We start from the raw sequence: 23,582 nt of genomic DNA, 5'->3' as shown, positions 1-23,582 counted from the left end.
CAAGAAAGACAAGGAGGTATCGTGAAGGAGAAATATTCAAGTCAGTTGATGGAAGCTTTTCCCAAGAGGTCAGCAAGGTCATCGGCCTCCTGGTCGAATGCCGCCTTTTCTTTCTTCTCTTCTAACGACTTCACTGCCTCTTCCTCCTCAGGTTCGGGCTCCTTTTCCTCCTCCTCTTCCTCCTCCTCCTCATCGTTGAGGAGGAACTTTCCTCCTCGTGCCTTCAAATTGTCGACCAGTGTCTGCACACCCGCGACATCCTCCTCGACTTCGTTCCATTGGAACTCTAAGAAGCTCAGCTCTTTCAGGTGAGTCCCTATCGCATCAGCAATCATCTCCACTGAGGCCGCGTCCAGGTTGTTGTTTTGCAAGAACAGGGTCTTGAGTCGGGGATTCGAGCCTTTCGTCAGCGCCTCGATGGTCTGTGGCACATCTCCGCCCTCGTCCGCAAGAACGCAGTCGGAGAAATTAAGCGTCCGCAAGGAGGGCCACCCTGGGAGAGCATCGGCGAACGCCTGCTCCCCAGCCTGTGAGAACGTATTGTCCTGAAGGTCGAGGTGCTCGAGCGCGGGGTTCTTCGCGAGACCCCCGGCCAGGGCTGTGATGCCTTCCATGCGTATACCATTCTGTGGCATTCGGACATCGACGAGCGTCCCGTGCGCGGCGAAAGCCTCGGCCCATGCCTCGGCGCTCCCATTCTCCAAACGATTCCGCCCACAGATGACGGTCCGCAGGTTGCTCTTCTTACCCTCCTTGGCGCTGAGCTCGGCGCTGGCTCGCAGAGCAGTCGCGATGACGTTACCGCCGGCGGGGCCCAGGCCGTTATTGTTCAACTTGAGGATCTGGAAAGAGCGATTTTGTGTGAGGAAGGGTACCATCGGATCTACTGATCGTCCGCCGAAGGCATTGTCGGAAAGGTTGATTTCGACGAGTGATGTTTTGTCGATAAGCGCGTCACAGATCAGGGAGAGAGACTGTGGGATCTCCGAGATGAGACGTCCGGTATAGATGTCTGCGAAGTCTGCAACCTAAGAACCGGGTGGCATCTCGTGTGAATGACTCTGTGAGATGTGCAGGACGGAGACGCACCTTTAATGAGACCGCTTTTTTCAAAAACTCGGCAAGGGCTTTTGATGCCTCCACGCCTATCGTGTTTCCTCCGAAGTGAATCTCTTCCAGAATAGCTGGGTCCACATCTGCCAGGTAGGGCGCGATATCTTCTTTGGTATCGAGTTTGAGTGATTTTCCATGCAAAGAGAGAATGGTGGACATGACTGGAGTGTTAGAGAGATATGTAGCCGTGAATGGAGAGCGCTGAACGTCGTAAAAAGCAGATCTGATCAAAGGACTCAGACGGAAAAAAGCAAGAAAGGAAAGTCGCGTCGCACACGTGATTGTTACTGACGCGTCGAAGGAGCGCGCTTGGAGAGAGCAGAAGTGTTTTGAGACCGACTTTCCTGGGGTAAGAACATAATGACATATGCATCAATGGCGACATATGCGCCAAGAAATATAACATTACACATGGAAGGTCGAAGTGCTACAGCTATAGTGGACAAAGCCTGTTACGGGATGTTCTAGTACACGAATAAGTTATTACGAAGTGGGTTGTGACAAGGATAGATATCGAGCGACGAAAAGAAGGTCGAATGACGCGCTCGTGTAAGAATGAATAATTGGATGGTGAGAGTATGGCGTGGAAGTAAAGGTCGTAGAAGGATCTATGAGAGGGAGAATGAGGCTCGAACTGTGACGGGGCTCTGACAATATTCCTTCGTCAGTTTCTCCTCGATCGTGTATTCAATCGGTGACTCGATATCCATTTTCGCAAACTGTCGCTGGGCGAGTGCAATATCCCACCCTTGACGCCAGGCGTTTTTGTTCGGACGAGAAAGTACAGCATCCATATGCCGTTCGAGGCCAAACCCACGGAAGTAAGGGTGGTCCTGAGTTGTCGATTCAGCGGAACTGGGAAGGAAAGAATTCCTCTTGGGAACGTGAGAAGCGACAAGAGGCGTGCCGACGTTGATCAGGTTCGATTCGATGAAGATGCTGTCGCCCAGAGTTATAGCACCACGCGCGAGGGGCGAGCTCAAGCTCTCCACGAGACCAGGACCTGGTGCCGATGAAGTGGAACGATCATGATATATGGTGATTCCGACTTTGAAGCCAGGCCGGAAGAAGTTGGGACGATGCTCTGCGGTGAATGGCTGTAGGAGATGTTCAGGGAGCGTGTCTGCGATGGCAATCAAACCATTCCTGAGGTCACTGGCAAGGATTCCCAGTTCCATACCATCAAGCTCCACCGCCACATTGTTCGCACTAATCTGGGCGTTGGGTGCATGCAACAGCATATGGTCAAGGTGTATCTCCTCGGAGTTGCCATAAAGATAGAACGGCATGCTCGTTGGATAAGATTGATCCAGGTACCGTGAGTTGAGCGGCCGATTCTTGATAATAGAGATGTGGCTGAATTTGCATTCCACGACAGCTTGGGAACTGGAGACGGAGTAAGCTTCGAAGATCTCGATCAGCAATAAGCTAATTTACTCACCCACTCGGCGTGAGCTTAGAAATCAAAACTTCAACCGACTTCCGTCGAACAATAGACGAAAGCTCGTCCGCTTGCAGAGTCGAGGCAATGAACGTGGCAGATGGGTCCGCGGTCCTCGCATGAAGATACTTCTGTCTGCCGGTTTCTGACAGTTCACCGGTCAAAATGCATTGTCGACGCTGACTGGCACTGCTGAAGCAAGGCATATGGACTAGATAGACGTTTGTCGAACCCTGCACGATAAATGCATGAAGTGATGGGGCAGACTTATTGCGCTCGATAGAAATCTGATAGACGAGATGAATTGTTGGGGGTTGCCTATAAAGTGACGTGATCTATGATCGGACGTACCTTGACTTCTTCTTCAGCCGTCTCACGAAACGCATCGGCAAGGACTTTCTCGAAATTCAATGGAGATGCAAAGGGTGACATAGAAACGTTGACAAGAGCAAACAGATCACCATCGCCTGCGAGCCCAAGACGTTTCTTGTAATTGGTTAGGCAGCTCCCATACTCCTTCTGCGAGAAAACAGTAGACATGAGGATAACCTTTCGATCATTCAACTTGTCCGTCAATTTGTGAAAGGACAGCCGCTCGTAAATTCTGGCATTGAGTAGATTTGCCTCTGAAACGTCTTTGTTGATCTTGCCGTTAACGCGGAAATTGCAGGCGAACGCGTTCACCACTAGATCGGAGCCAAGCTGTTGCATGAGTGCTCTAGCGTGCGGATCAGCCGCAAGTTCCTGCCGCGTTCGAGCGAGAATGACATCGCGAATGTAGCGCCTCTCGTCATCAATGTCTTTGGCAGTGCAATTAGGTTTCATCTCGCTGGGGAGCATCCTAAAGGGAACCATGAGAAGGGTGGGGTGATCCAAAGACATGGTTGCCCAGTGGCCATACATCTAAGCTATATTGAGTAAACGTTGAACAGGATGATGCCTGTACTTGTCTTACCTTGATGCCGGTGTAAACCGCCTCTCCCAAAAGGAAACCGTAGCCATCCTTGTGAAGACCGATCACCTCGTGACCTAACCAAGCGGCCACGGGCGCAGCGCCGGGCTTGCTGCGACAATATCAGCTTGATCTTCATTCAGGGGCGATGAAGCGATTTACCTTCCCTCGATACCATACACTCCCATTTTCTGAGCGCCGTCTTCGGGAGAATCAATTACCGGGCTTGTCCATGTAACGAGATACCTAAGCCTTCCATCACGGTAACAAAGACTACCCGCGGGATAGGGAACATAACCGCTTTTGTGGGGGTCGATTGTGACAGAATCCGCATAGCGGATATGATGCAATTCATTCTTCGTATAGGGGTGGAGGAAGAGAGCAGGATCGTCCAGACTACTTTCACCTCCATGTGAAGTTGGGTTTGGCACGAGCACAGACGTGAAGTATCCGCCCCATGCTGCGTCCGCGTGGATCAAGAATGACAGCCCTCGTTTTTGATACTTCGAACGAAGGGCGACGATTTTGGAAATCGGATCTACTGTACCATGCTCTGTAGTACCCATGATCGCGACAACACAGTAGACAGCCTGGCGGTTATGAAGATATTGAGCAAGAAGAGCGTCGAGGGCTTCACAATCCATGCGTGCGGATTGGTCGACAGGAACCCCGATCAAGTTTTTCGAGCCAATGCCAGTCATGGCTAACGGGCGAAATTCAGGCACGTCGCACCACACAACGCGGTATTATATCACTCACCAGCACCTTTTGGCCAGGAGTAATGTATGGTCTTGCTCGCGAGGTACTGGGGCGGGCGCTGAAGTCCGAAATAGGCGTCGAGGTCGTCTTTTCCGGTTGTCTGAATAATGTATTTGCCCATGAGGCCCTGCAGGGATTGCACAGATAGGCAGAACTGGGACGCAATACGGCCAGGAAGGCTGACGACCTCCTCAGGCGTGAGGTTGAGTAGATCCCATGCATCACATTCTGCGAGCGACTTCTCCTTGCCGCTGCAAAGATGTATATTGAAATGGTGGGAGATGAAAGCTAGAGATGGCTCGCTCTCGACGGCACGTTTGAGCGACAGGGGATAATATTTGAGATTCCGTGCTAGAAGAAGCGTTAGAGATGTCTCGTAGAGGCGTGTTTTGCTGCTATGTACTCACCAACCCTAGAATTTAAGGGAAGAATGGATAAGAGGAGAAGGTTATTATGGTTCAAATTGACGGCTAGTGGACAGAGGCTATTTACCACATGGATTCCATGTTCGCGACAGAACCGTCGCAGGTGATATGCCCCCACCCAGTGGCACTAAGCCGTGGGTCTTGATTAGGAGCCGCAACGTTGAAACCCAGCATACTACAGAGCTGTTGACCAACGTCATACTCGATTATGCTGGTGAGAGGGCTGCCTTCCACAGCCACGTTATTGGGATTGTACATCAGTGCCATAAGATAGCCGAGTGTGGCTGGCATGGACACATCGTTGAGCATATGAGCCATGTAGCGTGGAGAATAGAATGGTATGCTGTGTTGAGGGAGGAGAGACGATAGAAACGTCACGTTTGTCTCGAGCTTCGACATGCTGTCTTTGAAGGCTTGCGACGAGACCATCGCCGGGTCGATGAAGTCCTAAGGCAACGTCAATGTCGCTCAGATCTATATTTGAATGGATACGTTACCTTGTCCTCCGGGGAAAAATCCTTTCTACATTTCGTCAGATCTTGTAAGATGATTCCAACGAACTTCTGCAGGTATTCTGCATTCTCAGCTTTGGGACCGAGAAACCAAGCACCAGCAGCGTGATGAGCATCTCGCAGAGAGCCAGGAGGACTGGTTTCAGAGACGGTTGAGCGCGAGGTGCTCAAAGTCCCAACGAGGTCGCTGAGGCGTGGCAGCCATCTGAGCATCGTGTGTGGAGATGTCAGAGAGGGCACACCCTGAACGGGTGGGCAAGGCATTTAAAGGTGGCGGACAAGGGACAATTGTGAATCAGAGGACGAAGGGGCCGCTGAACCGCGCACAATGCGGGAAGAGGGCGTGCTTCGAAACAAAACGGGAAAGATCGATTTGATATAGCCAGTCGAGCTTATTGTATGATGGGAAGCGAGGCAAGACGCGCGGGATGGGTCCGATGTACGATATGCGGCGCAATCGCACTTGTCGCAGACGCATAGCAAAGTATGAGAGAATTGATATATCACTGATAGTGATGGCAAGCCCTAAGGCCTGAGTAACTATGTTTCTTGTTTGATGGTTGATTGGATCAACGCAGGCCGACGGAAGTAAAATAAAGTAGCTTACATCGACGGACACAGGTCAGGTCGATCATATAAGTGTACACGCCCACGGGCTGCGGCACCGCTGGAGGAATGTGTGATGGCTTATAATAGGCTGATACGCAGCAGGTACCTATGTCTTAATCTGGACAAGCAAAGGTGCGAGTCATTCTGTCCTCGGAGGTGAAGGGAGCATTTACGTTTGCAGCAATATCCGGTGACTGTATTCTAGCGGGCCTTTTGTCTTGACACGATCATGCGCATGGAGCTTGTCTCGCACGACGGCGTCCTGATTTGGAGAAAGCTTAACCTTGAGGGCGGCCGAATCATGTCAATGGAACAGGAAAGTGCGGATGTATGTGAAACACGAGTGAGGCACTGTCTGTGAGCGTCCCGAGGGGAGGAGGCAGGCGACCGTCGCTGCGTGGCTGACTGTGGGCCGCACAAGTCGCACGTGGCCGCCAGTGGCTGAGAGTATTTTCGATCTCTTGATCTAATCTCCAAGCTCCTCGACGTTTCCTACGTCCCCCACCCATCTGTCATTTCTTCAGCTCAGTCAACGAGATGCAGCACAACGACCACCATAAAACAGTTGTCTCTGATAGCTACGTTGTGTCTGCACCTGATTTTCTCCACGACCCGTTGGCCATCAATCTACAAAAACAACTCTCGGCCTTGCTCTCAAGAATCCCCCATTCCCCCAACCTATCTACCCTCAAAAATTGCTCTACGCGTGGGGATTTTCTAGATGAGCTGTCAAACGTCTTGCTTTTGCCTTCCCATACCGCAGCGATTGCTGCGACGTTCAGGCCTCTACTTCTTGATCTTTGTGCAAGGTGGCTCCAAAATGACGACTTTCTTGAGGAGAAGTTGTCAGCGTTATGTTTCCTTTTACAACCACACGAGGAGCTCTACCCGTGAGTATTCTACTAAATATTTATCATCTATTTACCATCTATGATTCTCTGACATGTCTTATGTTGATGAAGCGTTCTGCACCAATTTCTTTCCCACCATATCTCACCAGACGGGCCTCTAGCCTCCCTCTATCTGAATTACCAGCCCACGGACGCGCCCCGCTGCCATCGGGCACTTCTAGCATACTATCGAATCCTTCAAGCGAATCGAGAAATTCCAGCCCATTTCTACTGGTCTCTTGAACCTCTTTCTAGACTCATCTGGGCTCCTAAGGCCGATCCAGGCGCTCGCTTCTTGGCGATTCGATGTTATTCTCTTCAGAGCGGAATGGGAGAAGCCGAGAGAGAGAGGATGGAGCGAGAAGTAATCGGATCAGTTGATGACATCGACTGTCCCATACAATATGGCGAAGACGAAAGCGGAAACGTTGTTTTGTTGGATGGATGGCTAATGCCCTTCACTGAAGTCAAGAGGATTGGTGATGCAAGAAATGATATTGCGTATGACCCTCAAGATTTTTACTCCGAGAATACGGGGCCTTACATCCAGTTGGCCGAGCTTTGGTGCGTGTAGTCTAATCATATGTGCCGAATTTCGACTTATTGCCTCCAGCCCACGAATCGTTAGCGTCCATGGCGTACTCATGCTTCGAGAGTCACCCTCTTCCTACCTCGCTTCTCCGCTTATCTCGACGCCTACCACCGTCCGAGCGTTGCGTGACCTTGCCCTAGGCTTGTCCCTACGTCTTCCGACGTTGATCACTTCTGCACCCTCCGCAGGCAAATCTCTACTCTTGCACCATCTTGCATCCTTACTACACCCCAACACCGAAAATCAGGTCGTTACCATTCCACTGGCCGATACGTCACTTGACCCGCGTTCCTTACTTGGTTCATACATCTCCTCCCCGACAAGGCCCGGCACATTCGAATGGAAGGAGGGCATCCTGGTTCGTGCCATGAGGGAGGGCAGATGGGTTGTGTTCGAAGACATTGACCGTGGGAGCAACGAGGTCTTAGGTACCATCAAGCCTCTCATCGAGTCCCTGAGTGTGGGGAAATGGATTGGAGGTCGTGCACGATTGGACGTACCAACGAAGGGCATGGTGATTGCGTCGGCGAGCTTCTCCATTTTTGCGACACGCTCCTGCAAACCTCTCAAAAACAACGTCTTTGCTAAGCCGTCTTTCTTCGGGTCGCACAAATTCCGCGAGGTCCTGGTGCCGAATCCGACGTCTGATGAGCTACGAACCATCATTGATTCAAAATTCCCCAGGCTTTTGGGTTCCGCCGCGCACGGAATCATTCAAGTCTGGGATGCAGTGAGGGCGCTCGGGTCGACAGCTTCTGTTCGTGACGTTGGGCTGCGTGAGCTGGAAAAATTCTGCTCGCGCATAGACAATCTCCTTCCACCTTCGCACCGGCAGATGGACATTGACGTCGACATGGTTAATTCTACACAGCTACCTTCCCTGTCGATCATATTCCCCAACCCCTCCCTCCGTGAAGAGATCTATGTCGAGGCACGCGACGTCTTTTTCGGTGCCGGCGCTCTGACAGCAGCTGCCTGCGCGCACGCTGATGCTGTCGCGGCCGTCATCGCCGACCACCTTAGTCTGTCGCCTGAACAGCGTGAGTGGGTCCTCAAGGGTCGGGTTCCCGAATTTGAAAGCGAGACGGACGTCAACGGGCGGACGGTGGCGCTGCGGATAGGGCGGATCCGTCTACCTGCAAGGGCGGGCAAGATAGACCTTGCACCACCAATCACGAGGCCATTTGCGATGCATCGCCCGGCCGTTTGGCTCATGTCGCGGATTGCGAGTGCTGTCTCCCTGAACGAGCCTATTCTCCTCACGGGCGAGACCGGCACAGGAAAAACGAGCGCAGTGACGCACATGGCGGGGCTATTACGGCGGCCGCTCGTTTCCCTCAATCTTTCCCAACAGACAGAATCTTCTGATTTGCTCGGAGGTTTCAAGCCCGTGGATGCTCGCGTTCCAGGGTCGGAGTTACAGGAACATTTCTTAGATCTGTTCCGTGGGACTTTCAGTTCGAAGAAAAACGCCAAGTTTGAAGAGTCGGTGAGGAAGGCGGTTCAGGAGGGCAAATGGAAGAGGGCGATCGGGTTGTGGAGGGAGAGTGTGAGATTAGCAAAGGAGAGGATCCTGGTGAAGTCGAAAGAGATGGAAGGGTGAGTTTTTCGCACTTCACAACTAACAGGAGGTTATCTGAGAATATCTGTAGGGATGATGGTAGGGAGGACGAGTTGGATTCAGACGCTCCTCGCAAGCGCCGCAAGATGGATCAAGCCAGACTGGACGCTTCACAGGCAGATTGGGTCGCGTTCGAGCAGAAGATTACGGAGTTCGAGATCCAGCATGTGCAGGGCAAGGGTAAATTTGCGTTCAGCTTCGTAGAAGGGCCCTTGGTGAAGGCACTGCGCTCAGGCAATTGGTATACCCTCAGAATCATATTTTTAGCTCATATACGTTTATTCTAATCGTGTGTTGCGCAGGGTCCTCTTGGACGAGATCAATCTCGCAAGCCCTGAAACCCTGGAGGCGGTGTCAGGCCTCCTTCATGGGCCGACAGCGTCCATCAGTCTGACGGAACAAGGCTCTTTGGAACCAGTCCCTCGTCACCCCGACTTCCGACTCTTTGCCTGTATGAACCCTGCGACTGATGTGGGAAAGAAAGACCTTCCGCCAAATATTCGTTCACGCTTCACCGAAATCGATGTACCACCTCCTGATGCAGATCGAGAAACCCTTTTGAGCATCGTGACTCAATACATAGGTGCTTCTGCAGTCGGCGATAAAGGTGCAATCATGGACGTCGCAGAATTTTACATGTCTGTCAAAGTCCTGGTGGAAGGAAGACAAATAGCGGACGGCTCCAATCATCGCCCCCATTTCAGCATGCGGACTCTCACTCGGGCGTTAACGTTTGCATCTGACATCGCGGCTACATACAGCCTTCGAAGGGCGCTCTGGGAGGGGTGTCTGATGGCGTTCACGATGGCCCTAGACGCGTCGAGTGCTGATTTAGTGACTGCTTTAGCACAGAAGCATATTCTGGCCGGCGTTCGCAATCCACGCTCCCTCCTGGCAAGACAGCCCGCAGCGCCTGTCGGCCGTTCTCCTGAAGACTTTGTGAAGTTTGGTCCTTTCTTCCTGGAAAAGGGATCGCTTCCCGAAGACCCTATGGATGATTATATCATGACCCCATCTGTTGAGAAAAAGCTTGTCGACCTTGCCAGGATCATCATCACCAGGCGCTTTCCGGTTCTGATTGAGGGCCCAACTTCCAGTGGGAAAACGAGCTCGATAGAATACTTAGCGAAGCGGACTGGCCATCGCTTTGTTCGTATCAACAATCACGAACATACCGACATTCAAGAATACTTGGGGACGTATATCTCTGACCCCGTCACTGGCAAGCTGGTCTTCAGAGACGGTCTTCTTGTTCAAGCTCTCCGTCAGGGAGATTGGATTGTCCTGGACGAGCTGAATCTTGCGCCCACCGATGTACTCGAAGCGCTTAATCGTCTTCTAGATGATAATCGGGAGTTGGTCATTCCAGAGACGCAAGAGGTCGTCCGACCACACCCGCACTTCATGCTTTTTGCAACACAAAACCCACCAGGTCTATATGCTGGACGAAAAGTATTGTCGCGGGCTTTCCGCAATCGCTTCTTGGAAGTTCATTTCGAAGACGTTCCGGAGAGCGAGCTGAAGGAGATTTTGTGCCAGCGTTGTCGTATCGCCCCGTCTTATGGCGAACGCATTGTCAGCGTCTTCCGGGAGCTGCAAAAACGTCGACAATCGAGCCGTGTGTTCGAAAGCAAGCACGGATTCGCTACGCTGCGCGACCTCTTTCGATGGGCTGGTCGGGATGCTATTGGTTATCAGGAATTAGCGGAGAACGGCTACATGCTCCTCGCTGAGCGTGCCCGTCGGTCGGATGACAAGATCGTAGTCAAGGAGGTCATCGAAACTATCATGAAGGTCCGCATCAACGACGACATTTTATACGATCTTCATCGCAGCGGAAGCGATGTCACGGCTGCCCTTGGATTCCCTCTTCCATCATCATCTGCCCTTGTCTGGACAAAAGCTATGCAGCGTCTGCTTGTTCTTGTGGGTCGTGCTCTCCGCTTCAACGAGCCTGTTTTACTTGTGGGGGAGACAGGTTCAGGGAAAACATCTATATGTCAAGTGTATGCCGATGCTGTCCACAAGCATCTCTATGCTGTCAATTGTCACCAAAATACGGAGACCGCCGATCTTATTGGAGGCCTACGGCCTGTACGAAACAGGGCTTCACTAGAAGCTGAAGCAGTTCAAGAAGCGGCATCGCTACTGACGCAGAGAGGTCTCCCCAACGTGCCTCCAGACCCTCAATCGCTGCTTTCGTCGCTGGATAAGATGTCCAAGTCATCGACGTCACCTGACCTTCAAGTGGAGAACGCGCGGTCTAAATTGCAGCGTCTATCGGCGATATTTGAATGGTCTGACGGTCCCTTAGTAGAAGCCATGCGACATGGCGATGTTTTGCTCTTAGACGAGATCTCCCTGGCCGACGACTCCGTCTTAGAGCGGCTCAACAGCGTCTTGGAACCGGGACGCACTGTCGTTCTTGCTGAACGGAGTGGAGGCGATGCTGACCAATCCGTCATCAAAGCCGAACAAGGTTTCAAACTGGTCGCCACAATGAATCCTGGTGGTGACTACGGCAAGAAAGAGCTTTCTCCAGCGTTGCGCAATCGATTCACTGAGATCTGGGTTCCTCCCATTGACAATCGTGAGGACCTGTTCCAAATCTTGGACAGTTCTTGGAAGCACGAAGACCTCAAGGCGTACACGAATCGTATCTTGGATTTCTGCTCTTGGCTGTGCGAGCGTGTGTCGGAACATTCCCTGCTGGGTTTGCGAGATATATTGGTATGTCAGATCAAATCGTATCTTTGGCATATCTCTGACTGGCTTCTAGGCATGGGTCAGCTTCTCAAATTCAGTGTTGACTGGAGAGGACGGATTAATGTCACTCGATGAGATATTTGTGAGTAAAGACAGGTTTCATGAGCATTGTCTGATTATTGAGATATCTCTCTATAGCATCATGCGGCGCACATGACGATTCTTGATGGACTCAGTTCACTGCCCCAATTGGCAGCTTATTCGACAGATGCTTTGTCGACGATCAAGACCGATGCGCTTTCCAAACTGCAAGATCTTGCTCCGCTTGCCAAGGACCCCAGTTCTCATTATGTTCCTTCGGAAGACTTGTCTCGTTTTGTTCGCTTTGGCTCATTCTCTATTGTTCGTGGGCCTCAGGGAAGCATCCCTCACGCGTACAATCTGCAAGCCCCTACGACTAGAGATAACGCCATGCGGGTGTTCAGAGCATCCCAAGTTCTCAAACCGATTCTCCTTGAAGGTAGTCCCGGTGTTGGCAAGACCAGTCTGATCACGGCTCTTGCCAATCTATGCGGCTTTCACCTTTGTCGTATCAATTTGTCAGATCAGACTGATCTCGCTGACTTGTTTGGTTCTGACCTTCCAGTGGAAGGTGGAAGGCCTGGGGAGTTCGCTTGGAAAGATGCTGAGTTCTTGAGAGCATTACAGGAAGGGCATTGGGTGCTATTGGACGAAATGAATCTTGCGCCCCAGGCCGTGTTGGAGGGTTTGAATGCAGTATTAGACCATCGTGGAACCGTCTACGTTCCCGAGCTGGGCAGATCCTTTACTCGCCATCCTTCATTTCGAATATTCGCAGCACAAAATCCCATCCATCAAGGTGGAGGTCGAAAAGGCCTTCCGAAGTCTTTCATCAATCGCTTCACAAAGGTTTACATCGAACCTCTTACGCCCACTGATCTTCTCGAGATCTGCCGACATATGTTCCCTGACTATCCTTCGGACTGGCTTGCGTCCATGATCGCCTTTAACTCTCGCTTGGAAGAAGAGGTCAGCAACAAGAAATCGTTCGCTCGAACAGGAAGTCCTTGGGAGTTCAACCTGCGAGATGTCACACGTTGGGGAGCGCTGCTTGGCTCTTCCGTGCGCCCATTGCACCCTGTCGAGCACTTGCGCAACATTTACCTCGTTCGCTTCCGAACCGTTGAAGATAGGCGTGCTGCTCGACGCATCTTCGACCAACATTTCAAGATATCTAGCGATCACCTGGAAGAATCTCCTCAACCTCTAATATCCCCATCATCTCTCCAAATTGGCCACTATGTCACTTCGCGCAGCAACTATGCTCCTGCAGCACGCTCTGGATGTCTGTTGCAGAGTCAGCTGATCCTCGCGGAAGCCATCGGCGTGTCTCTGCGTCAGAGCTGGCTGGTTATTCTGACGGGCCCTGCTGATAGCGGTAAGACAACACTGGTGAAAACCATCGCCGACTTGACAGGCAATCCTCTCCACGAGCTATCCGTGAATAGCGCGACCGATATCACTGACATTCTTGGCAGCTTCGAGCAATTGGATAGTGTTGGCCATACAACCCACGTGGTGCGACGAATCATAACCTTGATCGAACATATCTCACGGTCTATGGAAGGTTCCAAGGTGCTTCAGCCGCGACAGTACTCCTACTTGAAACGGGCTATAACTACCGGCAGTCCTCGTGGTTCTTCTGTAGATGTCCTTCAAATGGCGGTGAGCATTTTGAATGAGCTAGGGGACTTGGACGACGTCTGGGCGCTCGAACGGGCCAACCTCTTAGCTTTGATCAAGGACCAAATATCCCCGTCGGATGCTACAGGGAGGTTTGAGTGGGTCGATGGTCCCTTGGTTCGTGCCATGGAACAGGGACATTGGGTTCTGTTAGATAATGCTAACCTTTGCAGTCCCTCCGTCCTGGACAGACTGAACTCCCTGTGCGAACCTTCCGGCGTGCTAACCCTCAGCGAACGTGGTTATGTGAATGGAAGAGTTCGGACGATTCGTCCCCATCCTAACTTTCGACTATTTATGTCTGTCAACCCACAGCATGGCGAACTGTCTCGTGCCATGCGTAATCGAGGCATTGAAGTCGCACTTCCCCCCAACCAGCGCTTGGAGGACTCTAGGCGACTACAGGACTACCTCCGCTTACCATCGACCTCCGGTAGCAACCTTTTGTCCAGCCAATCTTGCTTAGAATTTGAGTCACTCCGTCGGGCATTGTCTAGCTTGGCAACATCCTCCCGAGATACATACAGTCCATCCGGGCAGCGCTTAATCGAAGATTCTGCATCTTCGTTTGTTTTGCATGGATCGGCTCTACTACTTCCATCTCCTGCAGCGCATGCTGAAGCTAAATCCTATGGTTTTCTTTCCTTTGCTGTCGCTTCGTCTTCTCCGGCGTACGTGCCCTATATATCCCGACTAGCGATGGCATACGACCCACCGGTGCGACCGGAGCATCTATCTGACATACACACAGTGTTCTATGCCATGAGAAAAAGCCCACTATGGGGTACGCTGGAGGAGATTAGACGGCAAAAGGAACATATCTGGCCAGTATCTCTCGATCTTCTCTCTGTTCAGGTCAGTGCTCACACACCTTTCGCTGCTTTCAGCCACTTCTGTCCGATTGCATGTACTGAAACTTGGCCTCAATATATTTAGTCGTTCGATTTTTCGTTGAGGTCTATCACAATGCGACACTCGCACATTAAGTTCGATCAACCCTCGCTAGAACAGTCTATTGTGCATCTCCTGGAAATCTTAATAAGGCTATATATCAACAATCAATACATGTCGTCGCAATCGTTGTCTGGTAGTCTTGTCAAAAAACTTTCAGATCCTGAAGAAAGCCAGCAGGCTATGCAAAAGGTTGAGGAGATCGGACATGTCGTAGATCAACTTGCGCTCGGACTATTGACTAATCTCACAGTCAACCTTCCCGTGGACACATTTGTAAGTTCATGTTCGTCCTCTACGGTAGATGTATGGACTCACTGATTCCTGTTAGAACGAGATTGACGTGGTTCTCAAGCTTCAAAAGTTGTCGCTTTTCATGATGCAAAATACTCGCAGCGGCTTCAATTTTTCTGCAATTCAAACTGTAGTGACATGGATTGACGGAACTATATGCCATACCCCTTCAAAATTTGCAACGCTTTCGGCACTAGTCGCCGCTCTTCAGCGTATTGTCACTCCGTCGTCCGGGCTAGGGTTGCAGAACATATGGTCTATGTCGATCCTTACACAGCCTGTGGCTGCGTCAACAGAACTAGCTAGATTAGAGGTGCTTGCAAGCAATCAAGATGAAGAGAAGGGTATTCGTGGTGAGCACATACATATGCGAATAAAATGTTTATTCACGCCTGCTCTCAAGCCCTTCGCACTCGAGTGTTAGAACTGATGGCAGTAAAAACGCTGCCTTCCTCCAACAAAGGCACAGCAGGAGTAGACGTAGATTCTACGTTCCAGGAAATCCAAGTTGTATGTAGCCCTCACCTTGGCAGCGCCCTCGTTGACATCTCTGTTCCACAGAAGTTACTAGGACGGGACGACCAACACGACTTTCCATCTCATCCGCTCAAAGACGATCCTGTGTTGCTGAGCAAGGAACTCAGGGTCATAGCTTCCATACGTTCTCGCGGAAACAATATTTCGAAGGTATGATACGCCTATGTCGTGCTGCCCCCAATAATCACTAACATGGGTCATGCAGGGTGTCAAAACAATTCTTGATCTTGCATGCAGGAGTCCCAGGGGACCTCTCCGTCGCTTCATCCCTTACCGCCATGCAGCTTGGGCGCTTGAAGAGAACCAATGTACGCTTTCTTATGAAGAGTATGTTCAGATGTTCAAATCACTGACCTTTCGATTTAGTCACAGGGCTCATGTTTTCTTCCTTACATAAGAGTTGGATGCAAGCGCTTTGGAATCTAGCCGGTAACGATGAGATATTGGGGCCTTCCGCCCTTCTTCAACCAAAAGAGCTTCAAGCGACAATAATGAAATGGTATGAGATGACTTACTATTGTTTGGAACGGAACTAACCAAATCGCAGCGACTGGACCAAGATGACTCTTCAATCATTGAAGAGTTATGAACCAGCACTTGAAAGGCACTTGAGTCTGGTAGTTGTTGATTTGGGCTTGCATAGCTCACGCTTACAGGAGCTATCAGTCGTGTATCAGCAAGCATTGTGGACAGTCAGTTACAACCCCGTCTAACATTATACATATATTGACCCGTGTCCTCATACTTTCCGTAGCTCTCATCCTGCTTCTCAGATTCCTTCGATGCGGAAACACGAGCCGCGCTTGAGACTGCTTGTGATAGCTCTTCATGGGTCCTCGCCTCCTCGCCACAACGGTTCTTGGACATCCTGCGACGATCTAATCTTTCATATCTCAGCACGGCTGTTCGGCGTTCTTTGGATCCCGTAGAGTCCTCCTCATGTGATGCTCATTCGGGAGCATCCAATGTTGGGTTATTGGGTCGACGCTTCATTGCACTCTTCCGCTTACTTGTTGATCTTTACGTCCCAAACACCCCCATGGATCCATCGGCCAATCAGTATTGTACCTTCGACTTTTGGAGTCAAGAGTATGCGAGGTATTCGACGGAGCTACAGCTACAGACTGAGTTGGAGGTCAAAACAACAGGCAATCGCTCGAATGGAGTTACCACGTATCTAGAACATCAGATCGCAATCGTTAAGCAGCATCTCGAGAGCTCGTCGGCTTCCAGTCAAGGGCCAAGGCATAATATGACGCATCTGGCAGATTTCTGGTTTGAAGTCTCTCAATTCATAACACAGGTTGTCTCGATCTCCAAACTGGATTCTCTCTTCGGACTTATTCATTCGGACCATTCAACCGCGGTGACACGCGAGCATGTTCTACAGCAGTCTATCGCCGGATTCTGCCAGAGGCTCAACACTGCATACGTCACTCTTGACGATATCAGTGCTCCTTTGCAGCTGTCATTTCTGTATTTAAGACTCGGTCTACGGCTCGCAATATACGACTCGTCGCGCGTTTCCGATGGTCTAGGGAGCATCTCACGTGCACTGGTTCTTTCCCCATCAGTCAGAAGCGCCTCTATGCTCTGTGAACAGCACCTTGCGGACACACACGTGCCTGGATCCGATGGTGTCAGCTATCTTCTTCTCAAGATAGCTGCAACTGCTTTGGAAGCCAGTATCGGCGTTGATCCTGCCACGCATATACAGTCAGTCAATTTGATATACGAGCAGGTAGTCAGGCTGTGGCAGATCGATCGTACGCGAGAAGAAGAAGCGGAGAAGGCATCTCAGTCTTTGTACCGTTCTAGTCGAACTGAGCATGACGCTGTCCAGGACTCGGAAGTCGAGGAGAAAGAGTTTTTGGCCCTATTCCCAGATTTTGATATTCCTTTGGATTTGGAGCCCGCCGCCGTTCACATTGACCACCCTCCGACGCTCGTTGAACACTCACACATCCAACAAATCTACGAGTTGCACATCCATCTCATGGCCTCGATTGGACTTACTCCCGTTGATAGTCCCGCACTCGCTAAGCTATTTCTTCAACATCGACAGGCTCTCCTGCAGCGCGTTGTAGCAGACAATGCCAACACTCTCCCAGAAAGCCTCGATGATGCCAGTTTTTCTTATCAGCTCACACTTCTACATGGTCGCTTAGGCGAACTTCAGCATCAATCGAAGGCGGACACGCGACCATACAATTTTTACCTCGACGCCAATGTTCCCGAGATTCGCAAAGCTACAGCGGTAGTAGAGGCTCTCGATCGACGTCTCGAACAGCTCATTCATTCGTGGCCTGACCAAATGGTTCTGCATCACCTCAAAGAACGCTGCGACCAGACCCTCTGTCTGAATCTTCACAGCCCAGTTGCCAAAGTCTTGTCCAGTCTCGAACAGCTTCTTCTTCAAACAGAGGACTGGGAACTGTACGCCAACCGGGAGAACAATTTGAAGGATCACAGAGGCGCTCTTACAAATCTGATTGTCGAATGGCGGCAGATGGAGTTAGCTTGCTGGCGAGGATTATTAGAAACGCAGGCCATACAATTCGAAACTGGAGTCTCTGATTGGTGGATCCGCCTTTACAACTCGCTTGTTTTCGGACTGCTGGATGCCGTCGTGAGAGATGGTGTAGATGCGTATCTCGATGAACTTGTTCCACTCATTGACAGCTTCATCAAAGCCAGTCCTTTGGGACAGTTCCAGCGGCGCTTGGAGCTGTTGCAAAGCTTCGAAGCATTTCTCCGACGACTGGTCTCTTTGAAGACTACCGAGCAGGCGGGCGCTCTTCACCGAGTGCTGCGGATTCTTCATATAACGCGAACCTATTATTCGCAATATCTTCCTCGTGTCATGGGGTCCTTATCTTCGCAAAGGAAAGTCCTGGAGAAAGAAGTGGTGGATTTCATCAAGCTTGCCAGTTGGAGAGACGTGAACGTTCAAGCGCTGAAACAAAGCGCACAACGGACTCACCGCCAGCTGTACAAGAATATTCGAAAATTCCGCGATATCATGCGTCAGCCAGTCGGCGAACTCCTCAAATCAGAGCAGGCAGGCGATTCGGAGCAAACACCAATCTTTGCTCAACAGCTCACACAGGACAGCAATATGAATACTCCCACCTTTTCGCCTCGTTTATCGATTGGAACCTTACCTGCTCATCTTCAGGAGCTGTCCCGGACGTTCCAAAGATTCCAAGCACTGTTGGTAACACGTATTGAGCCTTTCATCCGATCCCGGTCATCTGACCACGTTGAAGCTTTCGCTGGTGAAGTCATCGCAACAGCAAAGAGCCTGTCAGCGTTGTCGGTTCCCGCGGACATTCCGAAAGAACGCAGGGAGAAACAACTGAAGGGAATCCTAGTACGTAAGAGGAAGGCGTGGAGCGACCTACTCAAAGAGCTCAAGAGGATCGGTTTCGCTACCAACGTTAAGCCAGAAGTCCTGGAGTGCCAACAAAGTGAACGCTGGATACGAGAACAGCCTATCATGCCAGGATTAAAATGTGGTTTCTCTGATGTCACCAAGGTTGATCACTACTTTCAACGCCTTCGCGGCTTGTTACCAGAGCTGCGAGCCGCAATTTCCGGGCATCATTCGGATCTGCAAACACGGGAGCTTCGGAGAGGCACTATGCTGCTGGAATCTGGCTTTTCTATGGCGCTGGGCGCTCGTACACAGTAAGTCATTATGCGTCTTCCATTCAGTGTTTTTCCTGATTAAACATCACAGTTTGGTTACAGTTCTCGAAGACTACGAGTCCGTCAAAAACGTTACTCGCAGACTTCGCGAGTTTGTGGAGTCAGAAAAGGTAGTCTGTTCAGGGTCTACAGCTTTGACAGACGTCGTTCGTGTGAAGGATATCACGTGCAGATTTATCCATGCACTCTCCGAGATGGTTTCTCATCTAGAGATGTTTGAGGGTACAATCACTGGCCAGCAGGTTTCCCATGAGATTGTTGCTGAAGCACAATCGTTGATGGCATTGTCCAAGAGTCACCGTGATAGTCTCATTGTCATTGTGGACGCAATGAATTCAACAGGCACACCAATCCTTCTCCAAGGTATTATTTACACGTTTGATGGGTCAGTGATTTGCATACTTACCATCCTTAACAGCCGAATATTCGATTGTAAAAGACAGTGTGGCTCATCTCTCGCAGTCAATCAACGTTCTCGCGTCGTGGGAGAATAGCCATTCCCACCTTCAACGCCTGATTTCTCCAGTTCGCACTTGGATCGAGTTGGAAATCGTGGCTATGCCATCAGCAAGCCCGACTCCAGTAACTCAAGAACTAGATTTCGATGATATCATCGACGCGCTATTGGTGACCGTCCAATCAGTTCTGTCGAAGCTCCCAGAGCAACATGAGGATGATGGAGGCGAGGACGACGACTTCTACATCAAGAACACGTCGCGTGCCCTGGTAGACTTGAGCAAAATGCTGCATCTATCACCCCTTCTGCAGAAGTTAGAGGCTGTTGTTGGTCGTCTGCACGTCGGAACTTACGAGACTGCACAAGCTGGGATTCTTCGATTCATGCCTTTTCTAGACCGCTACATCGACCTTCTACAGCGGCACTTGACCACTCTTGTTTCATGGACTGGTAGCGTTTTCAAGCTCCAGTATGTTGTCTGCACCATCGTCAATACCCTTGCCACCCAAGGCTTCTGCCAACCACCTGACGCCGAAACATCCGGAGAGGGCAACGAAGGAGCCGAGACATCGAACGGTATGGGATTGGGCGAAGGAACAGGGAACGAGAACGCGAGCAAAGAGATTGAGGATGAGAGCCAAGTAGAAGGTTTGAAAGGAGAGGATGGACAAGCCGATAAGGAAAGACAGGACAGAGACCAAGAAGGAGATGCTATCGAGATGGAGGACGATTTCGGAGGAGATATGGAAGACGTGCCTGACAGTGAGTCACAGGATGGAGAAAACGAGGGTGAGGACGACGACGACGACGACGAGGGACCAGACGATCAGATTGGAGACGTGGATAAGTCGGATCCCGAAGCCGTGGACGAAAAGCTCTGGGGGGATGAGAAAGGGCCAGAGGGAGGATCGGAAGGAAAGACAGAAGAAGATAAATCAAATGAAAAAGGAGGAGAGTCAGATGTTGTCGCAAAGGAGGGAAAGGGGCCAGAGTCGCAGAAAGATAGGGAAGAAGTGGAAAAGGACGAGAAGGATGGCACCGTTGATGAAGAGACACCGCAAGACGATCTTGGGAATGATGATGGGGAGACTGCACCTGATGGAGCCGGAGCACCCATTGACGACTATGTTCAGAATGCCGACACTCTCGACCTACCGGACGACCTGGACCTGGGCAACGATGAGGATATGCAAGAGGGCACACAACCAGAGGACGACGACGAGCAGCTCGAAGATCAGCCACAAGACGAACGCCAGGAGCAGATGTCGGATTTCGAGGGCGATGAAGATACAGGTCATGATCAAGGCACTTCCCTGGATGCAACAGATGAGAGGATAGAAGAAGACACGCAAAAGCAAGAGATTCGAGAGGAGGAGGATACGTCCTCTGAGGTTTCTTGGGAGAAAGCTATGGCTCAACCTGATCTTCAGCCAGGGGAAGGGTCTGCTGATTCATTGCAAGAAGAATCATACAATTCGAATGTACGAGAGAGTGCAGCCTCGCAGTCGGGAGGTGCTCAAGATTCTGCTGGCCAAGGCGCCGGTTCAGGTGAAGAGGCGAATTATGAAGAAGGGTAAGTTAGAGCCATACCCGATCTCTTTCGGAATAGCTGCTGATATGCTTGTAGAAATATGGAAGAACCGCAATCTAAAGTCCCCGATATCGCGGAAAACCCTTCATCCGGATCTGCCACACTTGGTCAACAACAAGGTAGCGCAGCGTCTCAAGAACCAACTCAATCGGAATTGTCCAATAACCCTCTTCGAAGCCTTGGCGATACATTAAGAGAAATCCGTCAGCGCTTTGACGACATACTAGAGAGTGGAGACGCTCAGGATCAGAGTACTCACCCTGCAGACACTTCTGAGCCTTCACAGCTTGAGTATCTTCGCCCTGATGATGTCGACCACGAAATGCAGGCTCTTGGTCCGGTCGAGGCAGCAGATCAGGCTGCAAAGCTCAGCGAGCTTAAGTTGATGGAAGACGACCAGCCCACAAACGATTTTAATCCCCCCATGGACATTGACGATTCTTCAGCGGAGGAGCCTCCTTTCAATCAACCGCAAACATCACAAGTTCCTCCTCAACTTACTGCTGAAGCTCTGCAAGAAGGCGTCGAGAATGCGCTCACTCAGCATCAGATCAACGCACAAAAAGCCTCAACCGCGGACTCCGTCATCGATGCTTTGGCTCCGGACCCTGCTGTCGACATCGAGGAGCCAGAAGGGCAAGCATATGTAGAAACTGAGTTGCGCCGCTGGCATGCAGAAGGACGGCCTGCTGAGGGCGCTGAGAACCTTTGGCGCCTCTATGAATCTCTGACCCATGACTTGTCTTATGCACTCTGCGAACAGCTCCGACTCATCCTAGAACCCAGTCTTGCTACGAGACTCAAGGGCGACTATCGCACTGGAAAGAGGCTCAATATGAAGAAGATCATCCCTTATATTGCTAGCGAGTATACCAAAGACAAGATATGGATGCGCAGGACCCGTCCCAGCCAGCGCGAGTACCAGGTGCTCATAGCTCTTGACGACTCTAGATCCATGGCCGAGTCGCATTCAGTCCACCTTGCCTATGAGACGCTGGCCCTCGTATCAAAAGCGCTCAGTCGGCTGGAAGTAGGAGATATAGGGATAGCGAAATTTGGAGAGGCCATTGATGTGCTTCATGGGTTCGACGAAGGGCTGTTTACAGACCAAGCAGGGATGCAGGTGATGGGTGCATTCGGATTTCGTCAGAATGCGACAAATGTGCTTTCTCTCGTAGAGTCCAGTCTCAAGATACTTGAAGAAGCCAGGGAGCGACGATCCACGGGTTCGTCATCCGCAGCGGATCTCTGGCAGTTGGAGATCATCATCTCGGATGGCATTTGTCAAGACCATGAAAAACTTCGAACAGTACTCCGCAAAGCAGAGGAGAAGCGAATCATGATCGTCTTCATCGTTATTGACTCCCTTCATTCTAATGCGACTCTTGCACTCTCGGGATCGGGATCCTCCGTCACTGGTGGAAGTGTTCAAAACTCTATTCTCTCGATGAACCAAGTCGCGTACAAACAAGTTGACGGTCGGATGGAGTTGCAAATGCAGAGGTACCTCGACTCGTTCCCATTTGAGTATTATGTGGTACTGCGGAATGTTGAGGCGTTGCCAGAGGTGTTATCGGGCACCTTGAGGCAGTTTTTCGAACGGATTTCCGAGGAGTAATATCTTGTTGTATATATTCGTCGACAATGTCATGGCATAAACACGATTCCGACTGCATGACTAGCCCTTGGGACAGAAATAGTAAGTCACAAACTTCCATCCTTGCGCCAAACAAATCTCCAAGACCGGTACAGCCCACTATACGCTTTTAGTCCAACGATACACATGTACCAAGACATCTCAGAGCCACTGCGAACTGAAAGGTTGAGGCTCGAGAAGTGTCGCTGGTACTGTGGGATCACCTATGTATCCGGCGTTGCTATCGCATTACGGTACTGGGTCGAAGTCAAGTCTCGCTGCGCTGAAGCTGTCATTCATTGAGTTGGGATGTACGCCTCGATGTCGTAAATAGCAAGTATAGGATCGCCAACATGAATCTGTTTCAATGGGAAGGAAAAACGCAGATGGTTCGGTTGACACAAAGTATGTATAGAAGTCACCTGAGGCACAATCTTTTTCAGAGAATCTACAGTATTTGATGGCGACACTCTGTATTGGACATTGAAGCTCCTTCCGCCGCCTGAGCAGTCGTAAGAGCATCGGTCCGAAATCGACGTATTTAAGGAAGTCAACACTTTGCAGCGGAACGCTTGGGGGTTCGGGAGGGGGCTGCATACACCGTCATCTTCTATGCTGCTGTCCTCTGCGTCAAACTCTGCAATAGACATGCATTTTACGTCCCGAGCAGGTCTGTGTATTTCGGGCACATTCGCTTGATTCACCGGGAAGCCATCCATATAGCTGATGTCGATAGTGGAAAGATCTAGGATTCCCATGGACCGAATGAGCATCTGTATATCGCTCTGGTCAAGGTTTCGTATTGGGTCGATGTTACTCTCTAATTATGGGATCCGCGAGGTCGGGCGTCGCGAAGACATTCTGAGACACACATGAAAGAAGGACACCTTCGAGGAGTGCAAGGATGATAAATTACTCGAGTTGCGATTGCAGTCTTCAACGACAGGGAAGACGGCGGTGAAATCTACACAATCACTACCAGAGGACTTCAGATCCAACCACATCATAGCAGGAACGTGTA

At 50.8% G+C, this 23,582-nt stretch overlaps 3 protein-coding genes across 3 annotated transcripts; 1 reads left to right on the top strand and 2 right to left on the bottom strand.

Moving 5' to 3' along the window:
• Positions 1 to 41: 41 nt before the first annotated feature.
• Positions 42 to 1,272, bottom strand: HETIRDRAFT_318045 (uncharacterized protein; the record flags this gene model as incomplete). Its single annotated transcript, XM_009547860.1, has 2 exons — positions 42 to 1,028; positions 1,090 to 1,272. 2 exons carry the CDS (start codon positions 1,270 to 1,272, stop codon positions 42 to 44), a joined length of 1,170 nt encoding a protein of 389 aa, XP_009546155.1.
• A 449-nt stretch (positions 1,273 to 1,721) lies between these two features.
• HETIRDRAFT_319093 (uncharacterized protein) lies at positions 1,722 to 5,415 on the bottom strand (the record flags this gene model as incomplete). The annotated part of the gene is made up of 8 exons (XM_009547859.1): positions 1,722 to 2,469; positions 2,612 to 2,841; positions 2,906 to 3,457; positions 3,510 to 3,618; positions 3,669 to 4,209; positions 4,266 to 4,657; positions 4,758 to 5,137; positions 5,188 to 5,415. 8 exons carry the CDS (start codon positions 5,413 to 5,415, stop codon positions 1,722 to 1,724), a joined length of 3,180 nt encoding a protein of 1,059 aa, XP_009546154.1.
• Positions 5,416 to 6,040: 625 nt separating this feature from the next.
• On the top strand, positions 6,041 to 22,543 carry HETIRDRAFT_444807 (uncharacterized protein; the record flags this gene model as incomplete). The annotated part of the gene is made up of 19 exons (XM_009547858.1): positions 6,041 to 6,168; positions 6,336 to 6,701; positions 6,774 to 7,265; positions 7,315 to 8,892; positions 8,946 to 9,155; positions 9,217 to 11,644; positions 11,694 to 11,762; positions 11,819 to 14,239; positions 14,321 to 14,611; positions 14,667 to 14,982; positions 15,033 to 15,139; positions 15,191 to 15,316; positions 15,372 to 15,474; positions 15,533 to 15,665; positions 15,714 to 15,858; positions 15,921 to 18,856; positions 18,909 to 19,240; positions 19,296 to 20,907; positions 20,962 to 22,543. 19 exons carry the CDS (start codon positions 6,041 to 6,043, stop codon positions 22,541 to 22,543), a joined length of 15,375 nt encoding a protein of 5,124 aa, XP_009546153.1.
• Between the last annotated feature and the right edge of the window lie 1,039 nt (positions 22,544 to 23,582).

Source organism: Heterobasidion irregulare (assembly GCF_000320585.1).
Source record: "Heterobasidion irregulare TC 32-1 unplaced genomic scaffold scaffold_05, whole genome shotgun sequence".
NCBI classification, from domain to species: Eukaryota; Fungi; Basidiomycota; class Agaricomycetes; order Russulales; family Bondarzewiaceae; genus Heterobasidion; species Heterobasidion irregulare.
The sequence above is the reverse complement of the archived record's forward strand: the minus strand, read 5'-3'. Positions and strand labels throughout refer to the sequence as shown.